Genomic DNA, 25,142 nt, shown 5'->3' with positions numbered 1-25,142 from the left:
GCGTGTCACTGCCGCCCCAGCTGATCAGGGCCTCCTAGGCTGTAGTCTTCGCTCACAATACCGGCACTGCTCCCACGTGTGCTCCGCTGGAGACGAGCACCGTCACCCGGCTTCCTCTCAATGCTCCTGAGCCGCCGGTTATCTGAGACCTAACTGGGTGCGTGAGAAGGGACCTCTAAAAAGGACGGATATCGGCTGCCAGGTTAGATGGCATTTCCTGCTTGCCCAGCGAATGTAGGACAATGGCGGGAAGTCAGGGCCACTTACTTGGGTTGCACAAAGTGCACTCGGGGCTCCCTCGTGCGAGAACAGAAGCATGTAAGAGCGGTAGCTTTTGGAATGCTGGACGTGATGCATTGCTCTGCTTGATGAGTACATTTCCCTTGACAGCCCCCCTTCCAACCCTGTGCACCAGGCCTGAGAGAATATATCACTATTTAGATGACCACCTGCCACGATAGCAAGTTCTAGGCATTGTACAAATTCAGGGCAAAAAGACTGCTGCAATACCTGCAAGTCACAAAAGGTTTATGTGCATTGGTTTGTATCACATTTAACAGTATTTGGTTTGTATCACATGTAACAGTATTGATCAAGCATTAACATATAGATGGGTTTCAAGATGAGAAAATTCATACGCAGAAACTGATAACGGGCATCAGGGACAGTTGTCACAATTCTACCCCAGGACCTTGAATGATATTGCCAAAATCGTCTCTCTGTTGTGAAAAGTAAACTTAAAGTTCATAGATAGTGTTGCAGCTAGTTTGATATTTTTGTCAGAAGGTGTAGATATTATTACAGCTGGTAGTTTTAAGAAGGTTTGTTTTCATAAGTAAAAGCTGACAAGAAGCCCATGGAAGCTGCTTGCAGAAATCTCCTGCCGCTATTCCAGACTTCACTAACTTGGCCCCCAACTTAATGGCGCAACTAACTCATACTGTCCCTGATGGCGCAGGCCTGGTGTGTGTTCATATAAGCTAAGTTTGTCCCATGGCTAAACTTCTACCTGGAATATAGAATAAATGTGTTTCCTAAACATAGTAGTTTATAAGATGAAGTGAAGCGTCTTTAAAACGAGCATTGGCATAGCCAATAGGTCTCACCTTTGGGACCTTATAAGTGTTTAGCCATGCAGCAGTTAATGTTGTTGCACCAAGGATATTGTGCTGCATAACTAAATACTTATAAGGTCCCAAAAGCGAGACCTATTGGCTATACCAATGCTTGTTAAGCTGTGCTTTCTATGACGTGGCTGTCCAACACCCTAGCTTTCCTTATTTCGTTATTCATACTTACATTTTTCACTTTTACATATACACTTTGGATCTTTCTGATGATCGACAGAAATATCCTAGATCTGTTCTGCCTTACTTGCATTTCTTTTGGCACTGCCATATTGGCTGGTGGGAAACGTTATTAATGTAAAACACGCACTTCTTGGGGCTTCGATATCTAGTGCTTTTTTTTTCTTTACCAACTCCTGGAGACCCTGGTTTATCAGTTACAAATCTGGGAGTTCTTGATAAGGCCCCTCTTTCTGGCTTTAATCACCCCATTATTTTACACATAATGTTTTGACGTCCTTCTCTAGACAGCTATGCAAGAAAGGATTAACCTTCTGCATGAAGGCCACAGGTTGTAGAATTCCATGCTAAATTCTGTTCACCACATACGGTGTAAAGACGTGGCTATCCATGAAGTAATTTATCAGAAGCACTGTGGCTATGTATTTAATCTTGTCAACACCAAGACCTAAATACACTTTAGGATACTAATAATACCGTCAGTGTTCCCATACGCTCCTTACTTACTACGGACCTGTAAGTGCGGGGTACATTATAGCTAATAATTCTACAATGCCTCTGACACAAGTAGATGTTAGTTTAGCAGGTGTGCAGCGTTCAACCTATGTGAAACCTATTCGCATGTTAATAGAGTAAGTAACGTTCGACTATTACAGTGATATATAGCATTATAAGAGGTATGCCTGGCAGTTTGAGAAAAATAATACAGCACAGCGTTCGTTATTAGAAATGGACAGAATTACATTTTCCTCAAAATCAAAACAATTCGAAATGTGTCAATGAAATCCTTTCTGAGAAGATTATGACCTTTACAAAGCCTGTGTAGATGGGATAAATGCTGGTGGTCTAGTGGCTCAATGCTAGTATGAATAAACATGCACTTGGCATTTTGCTATTTTTTCACACTGAGAAATAAATCCTATAAACGTTTTAGCCTGGTCATCGTTGAATCTTTCTTAACGCTGAATGGAATGTTACATGATGGTGAGAGAATGAACCTTGGTTGCCATGTTGTTGGCTACTGAGAAAGCTATGAAACCAGTATGATTCAAGGAGTTTCCTTGTCACTTTTGTATGTAATTCAGGTAATTGAACAGTACCAATACGAAATTCCAGTTGTAACCTAACAATTCAGTTACAGACTGAATAATAAAATGGAAGTCAGACAAACAACTCCAACTGATTGAACTGTCATATATCCTGGAGGATGCCGTATTGCCTATGCCTTGACCTTTTCACTACAATTGAAGGCATTTGTATGCATTTCTTGACTTATTTGTACATCATATGGATAGTGAAGGGGCAACTGTGCCAGTGGTTCTTATACTACATGGAGTATACAACAAGGCACGGCAGTTGAACCTGAAGCTAAATTTTAAAAAAGAACTGACTTTACCATTGAATAATCTAAGTGTGCAAACTTCCAATTATCTATTGTGCTAGAGACTTTACAACTCTTATACAAACTAATTATGGTGTGGATCTTTTGGCTACGTTGAGGGGCACAGTTTGTGTGGTGTGTGTGTGTGTGTGTGTGTGTGTGTGTTAGCATACTATGCAAAGAGGCTAGGAGGGACCATTGTGTTTGAGGCATGTGTGGCTGTAAATCCACATTTACAAACACCAACCAACAACAGGTTTGTAACTTGTGCCTTTCTCCGAAGCATCAGGAATCCATTTGCGAGGCCTGCCAGTCCTTCTGATCTAGGTAGACACTGCGCAACCGACTCACTCGAAGAATTGAGCTGTCCCGATGCAGTGAGATACTCCGGAGCGCTTTGGCTCCGAAGATATCCAGCAAGAGGCCCATGCTCAGGTGTCTGCAGCAGACAAGGGCACCTTTTCGAATGACAACAACTCCGAGTCCGAGCTAGAAATCCAGGACCTTCCACCAGGACGTTCTGTTTGTACTGTGCCCCATCCATTCAGGCCACAGCTTCAGAAAATCTCCCAAAGGGTCGCTCATCCACTTCTCAATGGCCAAAGTCTTCACACGTGCACTACCGCCCTCAGCCCATTGTCACCACCAAAAAGCTGCATCGGACATGCCTAGTCCCGGCTCAGAGACGAAGGATCAGCAAAAGACCCATGGTCACCGACCATCGGATTCGAGTTGAGAGCGCCGACTCCAAAACCTCAATCCACCTCAGCGCCAACAACTACTTTGGACCCAAGACCCTCAGCATCGAAAACCTTAGTGTCAAAAACCACTTTAGAACCAAAGTCCTACGCCTTCTCCAAACACAGGCTCGGCTTCGAAACTGTGGAACCAGTGCTTTAACAGCTACTGAAGGAGCTGGATTCCAGGCAGAAACATCTGGTTATACACCCAGACACTGTTCGCATTCTGGCTATGCCTCCTCATACAGCAGAAAAGCCAGCCAAGAGAAAATTGACCTTCGAAAAAGCTTTGGACATACCCATCTCATGAAAGCTCAAAAAGAAAGCAGACAAAGCTACCAGTCCACCGCCCATCAGCCCACCACTACCACCACCACCACCACCAGGCACCACTAGCACACTCACCACCACCTTCACTCCTGCAGACATACAGGATTCTCCACAGGGTTCCATTCACTCTTTTCTGGGATGATGGAGATCAGTTCTCCATTCCACCAAAAGAAGACCTGTGGGGCACATATGAACCAGTCCCACACAGAGACACAGCTTCAGACCTGTAGCCTGCAAAGCCTTCCCCTCTGGACGATCCCACTAGCTATCATGCTATTAAAGGTAGGGTGGCCAGTTATCATATGGTTCAGCTCCGCACCAAACCACTGGAGGATAATTTCTTATTTGAAACCCTATTCTTCAACCAAAGGTCGGCACAATACTTGCAGTGCTTAAGGGCATGTTATGACATACTCTGGACATTTTTACGGGCTCAGTCAAAGCACGGGTCACAACCACCAAGGGTTGATGAAAAGTACTAAGTGTCCCCTACCGACCCAGCATACATAAAGGGTCAACTAATACCTGTGGTGGCAACTGAAGAGAAAAGGGCAAATTCACAGACTTCCTATGAGGCAACCCCTCCAGATGTTGAAGCTGGAAAAATATACGCTGCGGGAAAAAGGGTGGCTGCTCAATCTGCCAACCACTGGAGAATTGCCAATGCCTTTGGTCTCCACTCCCGTTACAACAAGCCACACTGTGATGAAATGGAGGGGCTCATCCAACATCACCCGGAGCAACATAAAAAGGTGGCATAAGAGATTGCCTCTCGGGGGGGCAAACTAAATGCAATTACCTCTATTCACTGTCCTCTTGACGCAGCCGACAGAGCTGCAAGAGGTATTAACTTGTGTTCTCCTTAGATGCCTTGCCTAAGGTTACAGGTTTTAAACCTGAAGTGCAGCAAAGTATACTTGCACTTCCATTTGATGGCAAAAACCTCATTATCCCTCAAGTAGATACTCTACTTGAAAAGATTAAAAAGCATAACGAAACAGCTGAAAAAATGGGGGTGTTGCAGAAACATGCACAACAAGGTACTTTTTGTTGAGTCCCTCTATCGTGGAGCTGCAAAAACCTCATCTACAGACACCTCCACGTATCGGCGTCCCTATTTGAAAACTACATCATCTAAGGGATACTATAAAGGCTCTTATAGAGGTAACAACTCTGGGGGTGGAGGTAGGGGCGAATTCCCCAAACCATCCGCTACAAATACAAAACCTTGTCTTACCTACCATTCCCCCTGATCGCACTACACGTGTCGGGGGAAGACTTCAACAGTTCTTTCCCGCATTGTGTAATATCACCTCTGACCAGTGTGTGCTGGGTATTATCCAACATGGTTATTGCCTGGAGCTCACTTCTACACATCCAAACAATTCACCTTGCAGCCACAGGCTGTCAACAGATCATCAACAGCTGCTTAAACAAAGTCTAAGCTCTTCTACAAAAAGGAGCAGTAGAACATGTGCCCATTACACCAACAGGGCACAGGGGTCTATTCACTTTACCTCCTTATTCCAAAAGAATGGATCTGTAAGGCCAATCTTGGACCTCAGACCCCTAAACAGGTACATTTTAGCAGACCACTTCAAGATGTTGTTCCACTGCTACAACTTCATGGCCTCATTGGACACCTACTTTCACATTCCGATTCATCCAACACATCAACTGTACCTCAGATTCGTCCTCCGTGGAAAACACTTTCAATTCAAAGTACTTCCATTCAGGGCCACAACAGCCCCCAGGGTGTTTACCAAATGCCTAGCCATAGTTGCAGCTTATTTACCCAGGCACAACATACATGTTTTCCCTTATCTGGATGACTGGCTCATTATGAGCACAAATTATCAGAGCTGTTTTCAATGCACTCAGACTACCATAAACGTACTTCACCAACTAGGATTCACAGTCAATGCTGTCAAGTCCCACGTTCAACCTCTTCAAATACAGCCTTTCCTGGGAGCCACCCTCAACTAACATACAGGGACGGCTTACCCAAATGCTGAAAAGATATCGCTCCTTCCAAACACTTATTCCACAATTTTCAGCCTCATTGGCAGATAATAGGGAGAAAAATCATGCACCTCCTTGGCACCATGGCATCATGCATAGCCTTAGTCCCTCATGCCAGACTCCATATGGGGCCATTGCAATAATGCCTAGCACATCAATGTACTCATGCGAACAGTCAACTGGAAGATCTAGTGTTGCCATCAAGCTTGCCACTCTGCAGTAAGTACTAACAATCTTCGAAAAGGACGGCCTTTCATAAACCCAGTTCCTTAGAGGACCATAGCAACTTATGCATCACTCACGGGTTAGGGAGTGTACTCACAGGAATTGACTAGGCAAGGTCATTGGACACCCAGTCAATCTCATCTCCATATCAATCACCTAGAGCTGCTAACTATTTATCTAGTGTTGAAAGCATTCCTTCCTCACCTCATAGGTAAAGTAGTCCTCATCAAGACAGACAACATGACTAGCATGTATTATCTGCAACAACGGGGATCCAGATCATCTTGGCTATCTCATCTAGCCCAAACCATCTGGAGGTGGGCTTTCCAGCACAACATTAACCTCTTAGTGGAGTACATACTGGGAGTGAACAACCATGTGGATCTCCTCAGCAGGAGGCTCCAACAAGTCCATGAGTGGGAGCGCAACCCACAAGTTTCTCCCATTCTTCCAACACTGGGTTCACCCAGACATAGACCTCTTCGCCACAGCAGGAAATGCTAAATGCCCAAACTTTGCCTCCAGGTTCCCACAGTCCATAGGCAACATTCTAAGGATGAGATGGTCAGGGATGTTGTTTATGCTTTTCACCACTTCTGTTTGTGGCTTATAAATGTCTGCAGAGGTCTTTGACCCTTATCCTGGTGGCTCCAACATGGGCAAGGCCACCATTGTTCACCACGCTACTGGTACTCTCAGTTGTCCCACAACAGGTACTCCCCAACTGGCAAGACCTTTTAACCCAAAACCAGGGAGCAGTAAGGCATCTAAACCCCAGATCTTCCAAACTTGTGATCTGCCTCACGAAGTCTTAGAATGTGGATACTTAAAGTTACCTCAACAGTGTATGGACATTCTTAAAGAGTCAAGAAGACCCTACTACTAGAGCCTGCTATGTGGCAAAATGAAAACATTTTGTTCACTATTGCCATTCAAAAGATATTGACCCCTTAACAGCAAATGCTAAAAACATTGCACATTACCTACTACATTTACATACATCTGGGTTAGCTTTTACCTCCATAAGTCTACACCTAGCGTCAGTCACCGCATAACTGCAAAATAGGGAACAAACATCTATATTCAGATTTCCTGTCAGCAGAGGTTTTTTAGAGGCCCTCAAAAGTTATTCCACCCAGTGTACAACCAACTCCTGCTTGGAATTTCAATATAGTCTTAACAAGGTTGATGGGTCCCCCTTTTGAGCATCTGCAATCATGCCCTCTCCAGTTTCTATCCTGAAAGGTACATTACGTGTTGGTGAGCTTCAGGCCTTAATTCTAGAAGAACCGTTCTTCCCGCTTTATAAACACTAGGTGGTAGTACGTACCAATCCTCAATTGCTTCCAAAAGTGGTCTCCCAGTTCCACTTAAATCAATCTATTGAGTTACCATTATTTTCCCCCTAGCTCGTTCAGTTGCGGAAGGAGTGTTAATCACGCTAGATGTAAAAAGAGCTCTTATGTATTATATTGACAGAAGGTAATCATTTCGAAAAACACACCTTTTGTTGCATTTTTAAAACCACATATAGGACGAGCTATTTCTAAATCTGGCATTTCACTTTTTATTTATAAAATGTATCCAAACCCGTAAAATGAAAGCTAAACAAGCTCTACCTATCCCTCCAAAGGCTCAGTCTACTTTGAAGAAGGGAGCTTCCATGGCCTTAGGGAATATACCCATGGCTGAGATATAGATAAGGCAGCTGCATGGACCACACCACACACATTTACGAAATGTTACTATGTAAGTGTCATGATCCGTCAACAAGCAAATGTGGACCAAGCGGTTCTAAGAGCTTTATTTCAAACCACTGCAACCCAAACAGGTTAACCATCGCTTATGGAGGAAAACCGCTTTATACTCTAAGCATCTGTATCTACAGACACACGTGCCTCAAACGCAAAATGTTACTTAACCAGTAAGCATCTGTTTGTAACATGTAGTGGTGTACATTCACATGTGCCCACCCACTTCCCCATACCTATGTGGATTGCAGCTATATTTATGTACATATTACACTATTTTCGCATGGTCACCTCACTAGGATACATCATCCTTAACATTCTATCCTCTCCCGCCAAGCGGAAAAAATTTATGAAGACGAGGACCATGTGCGTTGCAAGCAAGAGTAGGAGTCACTATACCTCGTGACTTGAAAGACTTCTTTGAAGACAAACAACTTTTCCTAGCCTGACACTAGATGGCGGACTTATGCTAAGCATGTGAATGTACGGCACTACATGCCACAAACGGATGCCTACTAGGTAAGTAACATTTTCCTTTCTTTCTATGAGTTATGTGGATGCTGGCACTGGTGTTTAAAATATATGGGGCGATGCAGATGATAAATGAATGGCAAAGATTATTTGTATGCTGGGGTAGTGTTAATACTGATATGCGGCCCAGCCAGCTCAAGATAGATTTGTGTCTAGCCCTGCCCTTTACTCGTCTCATTGCTGTGTGACGGGAAACAACTGAATTTTATAGCTACTATTTGATGTCTCCAAATTTGAAATACTTTCACTTTTTTAACGGTTTAAAACCTGTATTAGCTTCTTTGCACAGTTAGTTAAAACCATTGCAATGGAAGTGTCTCCAAAACATCCTAACTTCCTTGGGAGCAGGGCCAAATTGGCCATCACATTTACAAATAATAATTCAAACAAGGCAATCTTACCCAGTGGACTTAGCTGCAAATAAAAATGTTAAAATCAGAGATAAAATAAATATAGTGACTTAGTATTGTGAGAACTCCAGGGTGTACTATAAAATAGTCAGTAATGAGTTTTTGAGGAGCGGGTACCAGATTGGGAGAGGCGATACGAGGAAAAAGTAGGTCTTCGAAGATTCTCACGTATTTTCCGGCCCTTCCGAGCGTTTGAGTGTCTGTTTGTGTGAAACAAAGTGCAGTTGCCTCCAAACATGTGTAAATGCTCCTTTTTAGGTCTCGCCTGAGCCAGCGCTTTAGCGCTGCTCTGGCGAGATTTTTAGTAAGCGGATTTGGAAGTGCATACTAGTGGCTTTTCAGGCCTCCAACTACAGTGCATGTGCGCCGGGCGCGCGCACCATTTGTCAGCCTTCCTGATCACTTTCGCAGCCGCTTTGATGTTCTCAGTGAGCCGCGCGGCCACTGAGAACATCAAAGCGGCCGCGAAAGTGCTCACCATTTGCCACCCCCTCCCTTATCCCAATTCCTGCTTGTCTGACTCCCACCAGGGGCTTTACATTCACACAGGGTGTTGGCAGCAGCCTGGCGGTGGTGCGGCTGCGAGGTGCAGCTGGTGTGAGCAATGCCCTGCTCTCAACACTATCTCCAAACAGACGCGGGCCCCAGATTAGAACCCAGGAGGGAGTAAAACCCTGGAAGGGATGCGCATGGGCGTCCGTTTTAAACAGGTCCCACTTCTTCCAGCAGCACAGGATAAAAGCTACTATCGGGTGGTTGTAGAGTGTCACTGCGGGATTCAGCGCTGAACTCTGCTGCGCTACATTCATCACTCACGTCTTGATAAGCCTTGTGTCTGCCACACACTGGTGTCGAGCTCTTTGGCACACGTGCAGTTGGCTAATGCGTTCAAGAATGCTTCTCTGACGGGGTATTTGAGCACAGCACGGTGATCTCATAGCGCTCGACTCAAGTAAAAGCCCCCCGCCCCCTAGCTCAAGATGCGCTGGCACCAAGCATCTTTGTGGGGGCTTGGAGCATACATCAAACACACACTAGATGCCGGCCCGGCACTCCCTGCTACAAGGACTCCGCAACTACAAGGTGGCTATCAAACGCATCTTTAAAATGAGCGCAGAGGCCAGAGTCGAGCGAAGCTTCCGAAGGAGGACGAAGGCTTCTACATGTACGGCTCTGTCGTTATTGCCAGAATAATAAAAAGCAACTACAACAAATCAAGGTCCAACGCAAAGAAAATACACGCACAGCGGTTACAGGCACCCCCCATTCTCCTATCTCTACTGTTAATACAACCCCTCTAGTTGAAAACAAAAAATAAGCTTTCTTATCCCCCCCCTACCTCCACTAAAACAAGCATTGGCATAGCCAATAGGTCTCGCCTTTGGGACCTTATAAGTATTTAGTTATGCAGCACAATATCCTTGGTGCATTCAACTGTTGCATGGCTAAATACTTATAAGGTCCCAAAGGCGAGACCTATTGGCTATGCCAATGCTTGTTTGGTATAATGGCTTCAGGAGAACTTTTCTGGGGCCATCTAAGAAAGGACAGAAGCACAAAAGATGGAGCCATGATTCGAACCTGTAGTTGCACATTCTACAGGCCCCCTCCTCTCCACGTGGGGCTCATCTGTTAAAATCAATGGTTCACAAGCCTAGAAGGCGTATAAACATAATATTCCTGCGAGCCAACTCGTTTAAGCTGTCAGAAAGGTATGGTTGCGGTACCCCTGAGAGATAGGATTCATTCAAAGCAAGCAAAATGGTAGTCGATTTTAATGCCTGAAAATCCATCTTCCACAGAGAATTAGAAAAAAAGTTCTAGGCTTGCATCAAGTAGTGATGGCACACATGGTGTCACAGATTTGATTCCTGTTCAAAACTATTCTTGTGTTATAAATTCACAAACTGACTTCAAGAAATTACGAAAAATAACACTGATCACAAAAACGTTGCAGTCTCTTAACTATAATAGCGAAATGCTAAAGTATCTTCTTTGAAAAGCATTCATGACAGTACCTTGCCAGTGCCTATTTTTAGCAAAAGGTGATGTATCCAAGTTTGCAAATGGTTTTGTGCAAAGGAGATATTGTGGTAGTTGGGATGTGTACTTTAAAGAGATACAAATTATTTGGTTTTCAGTTTGCTGCTGGTGTTAGTGGTATAAAGAGCGATGAAATGTAATTTAACTCTTTGTACGAGCACTAAAATATAAAATTCTTTACTTAAGAGTAATTTCCTGTACTAAGAGGCTGCCTACTTTGGCGCAGCCTAACCCAAGATCTACATATGATAGTTTCTGTACATGTTTATTTATTTTTTGTCTCCCTTCTTCCACTGTCCATGTTGGTCCCTGCCCCCCCTCACCTTCCTTCCTTCTGTTTTCTGTGTTTCCCTGACCTCTCCCTCCATTGTCCCTCCCACCATAATGAAAAAAGGTCTGACTTCTCCCAGCCCACCATTCTCTCCACCTGCAAAAAAAAAAAAGAAGTGCTATGATGCAGTCAGCGCTGGGCGTGTGATATCACTTTAGTTTTATCTTTATCTTCCCCACAGCTGCACAGCAGTGCGCTGCTATCAACATACAAAAAAACTATGACAAAGCCAATACCTCACATAGGCAAGACATATTGGCTTTGCCAGTGCTTGTTCTACTTGTTGCTTAGAATCCCTTTTCTAAATTTTCTCTCTCCCTTTTCTAAATTTTCTCTCTCCCTTTTCTAAATTTTCTCTCTCCCTTCTGCTGCTGATCCATTTTCTCCTCCAATCTCCTTTAATATTCTTATTTTACCATTTTCGGATGAGTGCTGAAGATGCCTCACAGTTCAGTACAGCACTATCTAGAACATTAATTTATATGCAATGTTTATATGTAATATGTGACCAGGTCTCCTTGCTTTTTTCATAGCTTAGGGTCCTTAAAATACCCAGAGTCCAGGTACAGATTTATTTGTATCTAGAATGCCATCATTTTTAGTTATAATTGTGAGGATGTTTTTCTGTTTAATATATTTATATATTTGCTTCCCTAGCCGTCAGAACCACCTCAAAGATCAACAGCCGCCGCAGCAGCAGCAACAGTTGTTGTCTCTCTGTCAGCTCCCGGATGAGGTGGAATGTTTGACTGTCCCAAAATATAAGCGTGATCTTGTACAGAAATTGAAGATTTTAAGGCAAGAGTTGTCACAGCAGCAACCCCAAGCAGGTCATTGTCGCATTGAAGTTTCCAGAGAAGAAATCTTTGAGGTAAACCCTTGGTAATTTTTCCATTCTTATTCATTTGTATTTATTTGTTTGTCCCATCTTACTCAGGATATCTCAGTAGTGTGTCATCCATTATAAAAGAATAATGCAATTCAAATTGCTCTTTTGTTTTATTTCATTTTTGTCTAGTCTCACTTGATTACCCTTGATATATATTAATATAGGTTTGCTGTTGCTTAAATACATACCTAGATGCCAAGTAATGCATCCTTGTACTGTGCAGTTTACTATCTCAAATTAATGTGGGCGTTTTGAAACACCATTTATATAATGTAACATTTTACATAGTTTTTTGTATACTAGCTAGTCGCACGTATTGACTGCCTGTATCACAAGTGATATGTATGCCTCATGTATGCATTCTCTTTGATCACCATTAACCTCAAATCCCTATGCCTTTGCCTTACTTGAGGATTATTAGTGTGTTTTTGTGTTCAGTTAGTCTTACTTATTGTTCTGTTGGTTTAATCCAAATGCCTTACATATTCTGTCACAGTGCCACCATCTAAATTCTGCTAACTACAGGAAGGGGAGGTGATATGGTAGAAAGGAGATCCTACCTTCAAATGTTTGGTTGTGCAAAATTATCTTAAGTGCTGAATATATAATTTTTTGTATATTGATAGATGATTGTTGTGTTTTGTGTTATCTAAGATTGTGGCATTTGCTTTAGTTGTTTATGTAAACTGAATTGGGTTTAGGTTTCTAAGAGTTGGAGCCCAAAGCATACTTACCTTTCAAGAACATAAGCTTTCCTCTGTGCCAGCTCTAATTTTATGTGAGGTGACTTAAGTAAAGAGGCATGCTCTGCACGCTACCTGTACATTAAATTCAGTCAGTCAAATCTCTTTATTTCGCTTAGTTTATGAAGCATAAAAGGACATATAAAAACAAAGTAGATAAACATTTAAAAACAGCAATAAATCCGTCAGTAAAAAGTTTATGGATTTTAAAACTTAAAAATCCAAATTATCTTTCATTGTTAGGGAGGCACTAGAAACAAACCGATTAATAAAAATAAAAAAAAGAACACTAAATACAATCTGATATAAATATAAGAACACATAATTAAATCCTGAAATATAAGCACCATCCTTGGTATTATTAAATAATTCATATCAGTGTGACAACCAATGTCTCAATTTCAGGCATTGCCAAAGATAAGATGCAGCAACCAGGCGAACCGACGGCCATCTAACTTTTGGATAAAGCAAAGGGCTGGTCTGTATTGCCTAGAATCGTGCTTGCGCATAAGTGGAACAATACATTTCTTCCTTGGAGTGCAGTAAAAAGTGCAGAAAAACATAAGGCGCAGGTTAGACTGAATTGACATAGACCAAGCTCCTACAATGCATAGCAGTTTGCAGGAAAACCCAGCATTAACGGCAGGTCATTTATACGAAATATAGTGAGTATGAAACAAAGCTGCAAATTATGGATTAATGACAAGTAAGACTGTAAACCAGGGCAAGAGAGAGCAACTACATGTTTCTGTATGCGAGCTTCCTTTCTATTATAAGCAGCCCTGGCCAAGAATGACTCCTTCAGTTTCGCATTACTAACTGTCAAACAGGTGGTGGGAGTGTGAAACAGTTCGGACAGTCCCAGGTCTTCCAGAGTGTGCCTTACATATGCTAACCAGGGAATCATTAGCGCGTGCAGTAAATTTCTGCAATCCTCCAGGATTTGTTGGTTTAATAGAACCGTTTCCCTCTTCCATATCGAAATGCCAGAGCAATACTGGTGCTAGCTTAATTGTATCTATAGTATAAGGCAAACCCAGCTCACAATGACATATTGTGATGGAGCAGGCGCAGGGAATAATGCTAAATTTCTTTTGCTGAATCTCCCCAACATCTGCCATACCCCAGACAGCAGCCTCGTAGGTAGCTGTTGTAACTGGTTTCACTGCATAAGTGCTCTTCATCTCGGGGATCTGTTTCGCCCATAGTTTTTTGGGGAAGTTGAGCAAGGCCAGTAAAGTTTTTTTCTAACATCAAAGCCCTGTTTGCAACCATGTTTTTCCACAAATACCTGATGTCAAATAAGATGCAATGAAAAGGTCTCAGCTCCTTCCACCCTATGGCACACAGGATGTGGTTTGGTCTGTTTCCCACAAATAAGTGAGAAAAATGTACTTTCATTTATCTTAAAAAAAAAAAAAAAAAAAAAAAAAAAAGCTGTGTATTCCTCTAGGAGGTCCTGCGGTGTTCGTCTGGTCCGTGTGATAGAGATCAGGGTACCTAAAATAAACCCACTACCACGGATAGAGTAATTTCACAGTTACACGCACATACATTCATCATACGCTAGGGCCCATTTCACTAACATACGCTCAAATACTCTACCAGCATAAGACCTGTGGGAAGAAAACCCTGCATCTATATCTAGGACGATAGGACCTAATTATGATGGTTATCTCCTTAATCATACTCTATACAAACTATACAACAATGATCAAAATGTACTCAATAATTGACAAGAAAGAATATTCAACACCATGTTTTAAAGTTATATTGCTTTATCTAAAATTAGTCAAAGTAAATCAGAATAAATCATTTCTCATAGTTACCTATTCTAACTAAGTGTCAGAACGGGTCAGGACCAGTCTCTCGGTAAAGTCTGTCAAGACAGAGTCCTCAGCATCAATCCTCAGCAACGCGTGAAGGTGGCCAAAAGAGTGGGGAGAGCCCTCCCTAAACTAACAGTTTTTATAGTGAAAAATACAATAGAAACACACATAAAGTTGGCTGAATAAACTGTATCACTGAGCAGAACGAGAAGGAAGAAATGTAACATTGCTACATCTGTAAATCTCCGCTCAGGAAAAGTCACAAGACGTGAACTACGGAACAGGAACCAAGGAAATAAAACATGTAACACATTTAATCCAATTCCTCCTCGGCCATCGAGCCACAGTTCAGAGTTTCCCTCTAAGGCTCCTTTGTCCTTTCAAGATTACCAAGGACACCTTCACTTTTCTTGGAGAACACCCAAAGCTGCTGCCGTCCTCATGGAAAATTTCATAGAAGGACCATGGTCAGTTGTCTTCGACCTTTTTCCAGCAGGGGTCTCTCTTGCCACATCACAGAAATATTCACTCGAGGCCAGGTTCTCAAAATTAGCCATCATGGATTAGGCCTCCATAGGCCACAATAGACCATCTCAATTAAAAGAAATAAAAACAACGTTACTACAGCATAATGATTAAACAGTGTTAACCCCACTAATACCCTTATGTGTATGCATTTATCTAGCTTTGCGACATAAAAAGCATTAATTCAGACAGCATTTTGTGCTCAAATAAATAGCACACAGCAACGTTTAAACATGAAAACTTGCACGTTATTGTAAATACAAGAACAGCACAAATAAGCTAACCCTCATGTAACTTTCTCTTATGTTAGGACAAACAGGTTGATTAGTAAAACACACTTGCACAAGACAAATAATTAATTGGTAATTATTAATAAATTAATAAAACGCATAGACATGCCAGAGCTTCAAAAGCCCCAGAATTTTCTAAAAGAAAACTCTGCTCCAGCACGTGCTATGAGCACAGCATTGTCTGCACAGAGGAGTATGGGGAGGGTACGTGATCTAATATGAGGAACATACCTAAATCTCCCCAACAGGGCTGTTTTCACTCTGTTGGTATAAAGGAAGAACAAAAAAGGGGCTACAACACTTCCCTTCCTTACACTCTGCTTGATCTTAAAAGTACTTAGTGCAATCACCTTCCAGTCCACTAGACTCCTTCCTTTACACTCCACTGTGTTGGCTAGAGTGCTAAAATGATATGGTTTCCTACACCTCTCTTCCCCTCTTCCTTGAATTACTTCCAGCCAGTAGAATCAAGATATAACTGTCCACCAAATGCATCTTTACTCTAACCAATTCTCAGCGATTGCCACAGACCGCAGGCTAAAAGAAAAGAAGAATGCCTTGTTGACCAGGTGCCTCCCGCAGACTTGTCAGCCTTGGGTATTACTACAGCCACCATGTATCCTCCAGGAATTTAGTGATGGTCAGTGGCGACATGGCCATTTTTAAATAATTAACAAATTTTATTGATTTTGCAGAAATGAAAAACAAAGCAAGAAAGGTGTGGTTCATTGTACGTGTGTATACTGAAACATGCCAGTTTTGACTTTGGTAATCTATTCCTCTCAAGATCCTAGGTTTGACCGAGCAGAAAAAGATCTCAACAGTGATTGAGAGAACACCAATGCTTGACTGAGATTAGCGAGTTTCTCAGTTGTAGAAGTCTTTTTTGCCTGGGCCGTTTCCAAATCCCTCCTGGTCATCTGTCCATTTATGCATGAGGGAATTTAAACGATTGAAAGGACAGCTCGTACACTAAGCTCCGCCCTCAGTCTGATTCTTCCTGTTCTTTACTAGTTCACCAGGTCAACTCGTGGCGGCAAAAAAAATAGTGAGCAATATTTTTATTAGTTGGCCATCTGTCACTTTTATTATAAAATAAAAAACCTTTACAGACAGGTCACTTTAGTCTTGTTTGTTTTAATTGTAGATTGACACATCTTCACTTCACCACTCTGGTCGGCTTTGGATTTCTGTGGAAGTACCGCAGATTGTTCTCATCTGTATGTTGTGAATTAGTCACTGGTGCTTCCCATCTGCGCCTTCTTCGGATTGATTCTAGCCATAAAGCACACTTTTAGTCATAAAGCGCAATTCTGAATGTGGTACCATTCTGGGTGTTTGTCTGTCTTCTTTCTAGACTTTTGGGTTTGGACCCTATCGCACTTTCTTCCTAGCATTCCACCTTTTCTGAAAGGTTTGTGGTTCATCTTCTTTCCAGGAGTTGGCCTTGGGGTTCTCCAGCCTACCTACTACCCGAGGGTTCTCGGTCTCAGGTTTGATTGATTGGCCCCTCTCATGCGCAGAGCTCTAGTTTCTCTGTTCAGGCCCATTTAATCGCTCATCTCCGACACCTTTGAACCAGTACCATCAGCTATGCCATTTCTGTTTAAGATTCTCATTAATTTTACTCCCATTGGTCGTAGTATTCCTTTTTTTTTTTTTGGTAGGGAAGTAGTTTGCTGTATGAGTGAGAGCATGCATTCACCAGCATCACTCCAGAATATGGCCTGTACAGCTATTCAGGTTACTCAGTGAGTTTGGTACTTGCTGCTGTCAGCTGTGTGTCACCAATAGGTTACAAGTTTAAAGACCAGTCATCCTTCCGTAGGTTAAGTAAGAGCACCATCAATTGTGTAACAGTAAAACCCATTTATAAGCAGGTCTACTAAACTGCAATAACTGGGCAGCAAGTGATACGACAAATTATTATTACTTATCTCTTTATTTTCTATTGGGAAGCATCTGGTGATGTGCTACCAGGCCTAGCACTTGTAATATTATAGTTTATTTACTCTTAGCCATTTTTAAATTTCTACAGTGTATACAGTTTCTTGTTTTCTTTGTAGAAGATGCACAAAATGTGTCTATCTTGGGCTCTTTTAAATAAACATGGACTTTCTGTGCCTCTGTGTGTTGTCCTTGAGCACTTTTTCAATAAAGAAATATATGTTCGAGGCATGTGAGCTGTAGATTGTATACTTGTGCATAGTTTGCCATCTGGTGTTGGACTCGGATCTTTGCACTTTGTTTTTGTCCTGGAAGAAGTCTTTATAGTCACGAGGTAGGTGACGCCTCCTTAGGATGATAGTGCACATGGGCATCGACTCCATCTTCAGATTGTTTTTTTCCGCCATCTGGTTTGCATGTGTATTGCTGCACTCCGGGATCATCTTCAAACCTTTCGACGTGCAATCATTCCCCTCGACGGTATTGTTTCGATCACGGTTTTCCCCTTCAACGCGCATCGTTGAAATCCAGCCCCTTCGATCGAGAGCTTCCACGCAGGCCGCAAGGCCTACCTGCGCCGACTACGCCAGCAGTCGATAGAACGGACTCCTTTTTAAAAATGCCCCGGGTGTGGAGCTAAATTTCCACACACAGACCTACACGAGGTTTGTAATCTGTGCCTCTCCCCAGAGCACGAAGACATCATTCCGATCAAAGAAAATGATTTGTGACCGTCGGACTTGACGTCACGAGATGAGACGTGGCCCTAGCCCGGTGCCGGACATCTATGGAGAACAGAGTGACTCCTCAGCACAGCGCCAATCAAGAGGAAGAAATCTCCGTGTCTGAAGCTGACGACTCCGACATGGAGGAAGACTCTCACATCACTCCAGGTCACCAAAGTCATCTTCGGCACCGAAAGACTCCGACCCGAAACCTCATAAACCAAAGATTTCAGAACTAAGCCCAAATCTTCGGAGCTGAAAACCAAAGATAAGCCTTCAGATCCAAAAGTTGAAGACAAACCTTCGGAACCGAAAGTTCTAAAAGACAAACCTTTGGCGCATAAACAACATGCACTAAAGGATTCAGAACCAAAAAAAACAGCCCATAAAATACCCTCTGAAACACCCAAAGAGCAGGAATTACCACCTAAAGAACTTCCTTCACAGGAACCAATGGATCCCAAGCAAAAGAAATTGCATATTGATCCAACCACTGGACATCTTGTAGCAACCCTTCCTAAGAAACGAAAGCAGGACATTTCAGAGGAACACTATATACCTCCCAAAAAGAGAAAGGACATGGGTACTAACCCCTCTCCCCTTTACATATCTCCCTCTCCTCCACCTATTGATCCTAACTTACTAATATCGTCATATAACTCACCACTATCTCATTTCTTCCCAAACCCACAGGGGGATAATGACGCAGATGACGATACTAATTCAGAAGGAGAAGGAGAAGGGGATGGGGATGGGAATAATGACCATCACACCATACCACAAGACCCAGATCCATGGGACTACGATAAAGACCCAGACAATACTAATGATCCGGACCTATATCCTTCCAGACCATCAACACCTCATGATAATATAGGATTCACACAGCTTATCAATAGGGCTGCTCTATATCATGGGGTAGAATTACACACTGACCCATTAGAGGAGGATTTCCTCTTGGAAACTTTCCCTCCATCCCAAAAATCAACTAATACATTGCCAATGTTAAAAGGCATGCTAAAGCATACTGATTAAGTATTCAAGGACCCAGTTAGAGAACGAAACCTCACCCCAAGAGTTGATGAAAAATATAAAGCTGCTCCGACGGACCCAGTTTATATTAAAGGTCAAGTCCTCCTAGACTCCCTTGTTGTATCTAATGCCCGCAAGCGAGCCAATTCACAAGCCACAGGCAACGCACCTCCTCCTGATAAGGAGTCAAAGCTCATAGACGCGTCAGGCAAATGAATTGCGTCACAAACCGCTAATAGTTGGCATATTGCCGATGTGTAAGCCCTCCTGGCACGCTATGACAGAGTGCATTATGATGAACTAGAAAAGCTAATGCAGAATTTACCAGATCAACAGAAAGGTGTAAAGCCAACGACCTCATTCAAGAGGGTAAATTAATTACAAACACCACTATATGATGTGCACTTGATGCCACTGACACAGCATCCTGTGGCATTAAACCAGCATCTTGCTACGCCGACATGCTTATCTTCAAACCTCAGGATTCAAACAAGAAGTACAGTCAGCGATACTAAACGAACCCTTTGACCAACAACATCTTTTTGGACTAAATGTAAGCTCTTCATTAGAAAAAATGAAGAAAGATACGGAAACTGCCAAATCTATGGGAGCCCTACAACTACCCTCCAACAGAGGCTCCTTTCGTTGCTCCTTTTATAGGGGCGGCTCCAAAACAATTTCATCAGAGAATACTTCCTCTACTTACAAAAACCAAAATCAACCTTCCTCTTCCCGGGGGTACTATCGAGGAGGATATAGAGGAAACAACAATAGGGGAAGAGGCAAAAATAATTCCACCCGCACTTCCCCTGCAAATGAGCAGTGACTTCCCTTCGCTTCCCCCGACCATTCCACTCCTCTCGGGGGACGCCTATCAAAGTTACTACATGTCTGGAATTTCATTACAACAGACAAATGGGTAAGACAAATGATCCAGTATGGTTATTGCCTGGAACTCACTGGAACTCCACCAAACATTCCTCCCAGAGAACGCCCAATGTCCTCCGAACATCTCACTCTTCTCGAACAAGAGGCTCTCTCCCTGTTACAAAAACATGCAATAGAACCAGTCCCCTTGCCTCATCAAGGCACAGGAGTGTATTCACTATACATTTTAATACCAAAAAAGGAAGGCTCTCTAAGACCAATACTGGACCTCAGGCCATTAAATCTATACATTCAGTCAGACCATTTTCATATGGTCACTCTCCAACAGGTACGCCCACAAGGCGACTTTCTATCCATTCTAGATTTAAAGGACGCCTACTTTCACATTCCCATTCACCCCGCTCACAGGAAATATCTCAGGTTTGTGATAAACGGACAACACTACTAATTCAAAGTCCTCCCATTCGGAGTAACCACAGCAAGTGGTTCACAGTCTTCACCCAGTGCCTCGCAGTAGTGGTGGCTCACTTAAGAAGACAACATATTCACGTTTTCCCTTATCTGGACAACTGGCTCATAAAAGCCAAGTCACACAGCAGCTGTGTTCAACACACACGCAAAACGATGCACTTGCTGCACAATTTGGGATTCACAGTCAACCTCTCCAAATCCCATCTCCAACTGTCCAAAACACAACGATATCTAGGAGCTACAATAAACACTTCAAAAGCTCTAGCATATCACAACCCGGCCATAATAAGCACTATACAAGCCCTCATATCAACATTTCCGCCTTCACACTCATTACCAGCACGTGTGTTCATGCAGTTAATAGGGATGATGGCTTCTTGCTTTCTGATAGTCCCTTACGCAAGACTCCAGATGCGTCCCATACAGGAATGTTTGGCGCGTCAGTGGACCCAGGCTCAAGGTCAGATAACAGATCGCACACATCGCTCTCTGCAGTGGTGGAACACTCAAAACCTTTCCAAAGGGAGGCCGTTCCTAGACATGGTTCCACAGATAGTGCTCACAACAGACGCATCGCTCACCGGCTGGGGAGCTGATCTTCAAAATCATACTATTCAGGGCATATGGACCGCTCAACAAAAACAATGCCACATAAATTATCTGGAATTGCTAGCGATCTTCCTGGCACTAAAATCATTTCAACTCCACCTAGTAGGCAAAGCTGTCCTGATCCGTACAGACAACATGACCGCAATGTAATACATACAAAAACAGGGGGGGACACACTCTCTGCAGCTTTCACACCTAGCTCAAAACATATGGAGGTGGGCCATTCCGCAAAACCTATACCTCCTTGCAGAACACCTCCCAGGAGTTTCACAATCAGATTGCAGATCTGCTCAGTCGTCAAAAAAAGCTAATCCACAAATGGGAACTTCATCCTCAAGTTTTACTTCCATTCTTTCAAATGTGGGGCTACCCAGAAAAAGACCTGTTCGCCACACACCAAAACGCAAAATGCCCAAGCTTCGCATCCAGGTATCCACACCCATTGTCCAAAGGCAATGCGCTATGGATGAACTGGTCAGACAGATATGCTTACGCTTTTCCGCCACTCCCACTCATTCCCTTAGTGGTTCGGAAGCTCAAACAGCATTCCCTCAGAATGATCCTGGTGGCACCAACATGGACCGACAACCATGGTTCACTACCCTCTTGGAACTATCATTATTTCCTCATCAAAAGCTACGCCTCTCACCCAAGCTTCTCACTCAGAACCATGGAGAGATAAGGCATCCAGATCCCAGTCAACTCAACCTTGCGATCTGGCTCCTGAAGTCTTTGAGTTTGGTTACCTCAATCTCCCGCCAGACTGCATGAACATCATTAAACAGGCTAGACGTCCTACCACTAGAGCTTGTTATGCCGCTAAATGGAAAAGATTTGTGATTTAGTGTACCAATAACAAAATCAACACACTAGATGCTTCTTTTCAAAACATGATCTGTTACCTCTTGCATCTACAACAATGTAACCTAGCCTATACATCCATTAGACTACATTTTCCTGCAATAGCAGCCTATCTCCAAAACAGACATTTGTCTTTATTTAGAGTACCAGCTATCAAAGCATTTATGGAAGGACTCAAAACAATAATCCCACCTAGAGTTCCACCTTCACCAATATGGAACTTAAATGTGGTCCTTACCAGGCTCATGGGTTCCCCATTTGAACCTCTGCATAAATGAGAATTACAATTTCTCACCTGGAAAGTAGCTTTCCTGGTCGCAATCACCTCTCTCAGAAGAGTCAGTGAACTCCAGGCATTAACCATTAAAGAACTATTTCTGCAAATTCATCATAACAAAGTGGTTCTTAGGACTAACCCAAAATTTCTACCTAAAGTAGTGCCTCCTTTCCACCTTAACCAGTCTGTAGAACTCCCAGTGTTTTTCCTTCTACCAGACTCAGTAGCAGAATGAGCTGTTCACACGCTTGACGTAAAAAGAGCAATACTTCACTACATCGAAAGAACAAAATCCTTTAGAAAGACTAAACAGCTTTTTGTAGCTTTCACCTCATAAAGGCAATCCAATCTCAAAAACCGGAATTGCAAGGTGGATTGTTAAATGTATTCAAACATGCTATGCTAAAACTAAACGCACATTAACCATTCTCCCTAAAGCACACGCCACACGTAAACTAGGGGCATCTTTGGCATTCTTAGGGAACATTCCCCTGGATAACATCTGCAAAGCAGCAACTTGGTCTACACCACACACGTTCACAAAGCACTATTGCGTAGATGTGCAAGCAAAGCAACGTGGGCCAGGCTGTATTAAAAACACTTCTTCAAACCACTGCAACAGATACAGGTAGCCACAGCTAAGGAGGTAACTGCTGTATAGTGTATGCACAAGTATACAATCTACAGCTCACATGCCTTGAACGGAAAATGCTACTTACCAGTATGCATCTGTTCTAGGCATGTAGAGCTGTAGATTCGTATACGCCCACCCACCTTCCCGGATACCTCTATCTGTTCCAGTACTATCTTACTTAGATACAGTACACATGGACATCCTTTGATATTTCTTACTACCTCTATCACAACCCTTCACGGCAAAACAATCTGCAGATGTAGTCGATGCCCATGCTCACTATCATCCTAAGGAGGAGTCACCTACCTCGTGACTACAAAGACTTCTTCCAGGACAAAAACAAAATGCAAACATCCGAGCCCAACACCAGATGGCGATCTATGCACAAGTATATGAATCTACAGCTCTACATGCCAAGAACAGATGCATACTGGTAAGTAGCATTCTCCTTATTGTTAGCTTGTTAAAACATGCCTATCTTAAGGCAACATCTGCATTTCAAGTAACAACTAAATGCCCCATAATTTTAAAAGGAGATAAACTACAGGAATTTTGTTTAGAAAGGTAGCAGCCTCATTGGTGATGAATTTGTCACCATCGGTCTGCTCAAATTTTTTTTTTTTGAAAACCTATTTCATTAATCGATTGCACAGGTGTTACAGGACCCTGAATATCAGAGTCGAAAACAGATTCACATTGCAGCATATCTCTATAGCAATCTATTTGTACATTTGCCATAAATATATCTTGAACAATAACAACCCCCCCCACCCCATCCCCTGCGTCGCACCATATCCATGGATTCCCCACCACAGCCCTAAGGCCCCACAGCCACGTCGTATTGTGGTAAGATGAATCCCCCGGTCTTCCCCTCTTGCCCAGCGCCCCCGCCTTCTCGACCAGTCTCCCTAGACATCCCCATAATTATTCCTCTTCTTCCACTGGTGGCTCCAGCCACAGCCCCCGGTAATCCGCCCACCGTTTCCATATTTTATAATGCTTGCGTGGACATCCTCGGGCTACATATATGGGCTGTTCCAGCCCCATACAAAAATCTAGACTGTTTTTCCATGCTGTGATCGATGGAGCTCTAGGCGCCTTCCATGCCCTGGCGATATCCCGCTTTGCCAGCGTAAGGCCTAGCCGTAGCAAGTGCCGCTTATATATGTTGCCCCCAATGCCCTCCATAACATGTAGTAATGCAAATCGTGGCGTGCGCGGGATCGCCCACCCCAGCACCTCAGCCAGACAGGTAGTTACCCCCCTCCAGAATCAGTCCAGCGTTGGGCAGTGCCAAGTAGTGTGTATAAATGTCCCTTCCTCCTGACCACACCTAAGACAGTCCGGAGCAGCAATCAAGCCCGCTCGGAACAGTCTGGCCCGGGTAAAGTACACCCTGTGCAGGTATTTAAATTGTATGAGGCGCAGTCGCATCGCTATAGCTGCTTTCCTTGGGGCTGCCAGGGCCTCCCTCCAGTCGTCCTCATCTAAGGCACCTACGTCAGTTTCCCAATCTCCCTGCAACTTCTGAAGCTTCGTAGAGCAATGGATCACCAGGGCCTGATAAATCCTGGAGATTTTTTTGGTTTCCAGATCCTCCAATAAAAAGTCTCGCTTCTAGCGGGCTAAACTCTGGGAGTAATGTCAGACCCTCCAGGCTGGGGGACAGTGCATGCCGCAGTTGCAGATATCTGTAGAACTGTGATTGAGGCATATAGAATTCCCTCTGCAAATCCTGAAATGATTTAAGTGTCGTACCGCTCATAACATTTCCCAATGTCGAGATGCCTATGTCATCCCGTCCGAGGAAACCTCTCAGCGCCATCAATTCGGGGAAGCGCCCATTGCTCCAGAGGGGGGTCTCTTCAGTTAAAACATTCCACCAGCCCATCCGACGCAATGTCTGCCGCCAGATCAGGAAAATCACACGCGTGGCCGACGGTAGGCTGCTGCGCACCGACGCCGAGTACAGGATAGTCTGTAATGTATTCCCATAAGTATCCTCTCCAGCGCATACGCCGGGTCTCCTGTAGCCCCATGCCACCACTCGTTGAGAACAAGGAGGTGCGAGGCCTGATAGTAGGATAAGACATCCGATGACGCAAGTCCTCCGCAATACGAGGATAGGAAACACGTTCTAAGGGCCACTCGCACTTTGCCCCCCTCCCACAGAAACTGCCCCAACACTGAGTTCACCTGTCGGAACCATCGAGGCGGGATCGGGTATGGATAGTTTTGCAGTTGGTATAGCAGCTTAGGTAGTGCCACCATCTTAAATATTGCGGACCTGCCATACAGCGTCAATGGCATTCGAGACCAGGTCTTGAGATCCATGCGGATCCTTTCCCACA

The 25,142-nt window shown here is 43.5% G+C and overlaps 1 protein-coding gene across 1 annotated transcript in view; it reads left to right on the top strand.

Annotated features, from left to right (window-relative positions):
* The window catches only part of SMURF2 (SMAD specific E3 ubiquitin protein ligase 2), a 1,110,500-nt gene that overhangs the window by 805,301 nt on the left and 280,057 nt on the right, over nt 1–25,142 (top strand). The window contains exon 11 of the mRNA XM_085617253.1: nt 11,729–11,942. Coding sequence (XP_085473379.1) covers nt 11,729–11,942 — 214 coding nt within the window. The remainder of the gene's footprint in view (nt 1–11,728; nt 11,943–25,142) is intronic.

Source organism: Triturus cristatus, chromosome 7, assembly GCF_964204655.1.
Source record: "Triturus cristatus chromosome 7, aTriCri1.1, whole genome shotgun sequence".
Taxonomy (NCBI): Eukaryota; Metazoa; Chordata; class Amphibia; order Caudata; family Salamandridae; genus Triturus; species Triturus cristatus.
Note: the sequence above shows the minus strand (reverse complement) of the source record. Positions and strands in the feature narration are given on the sequence as shown.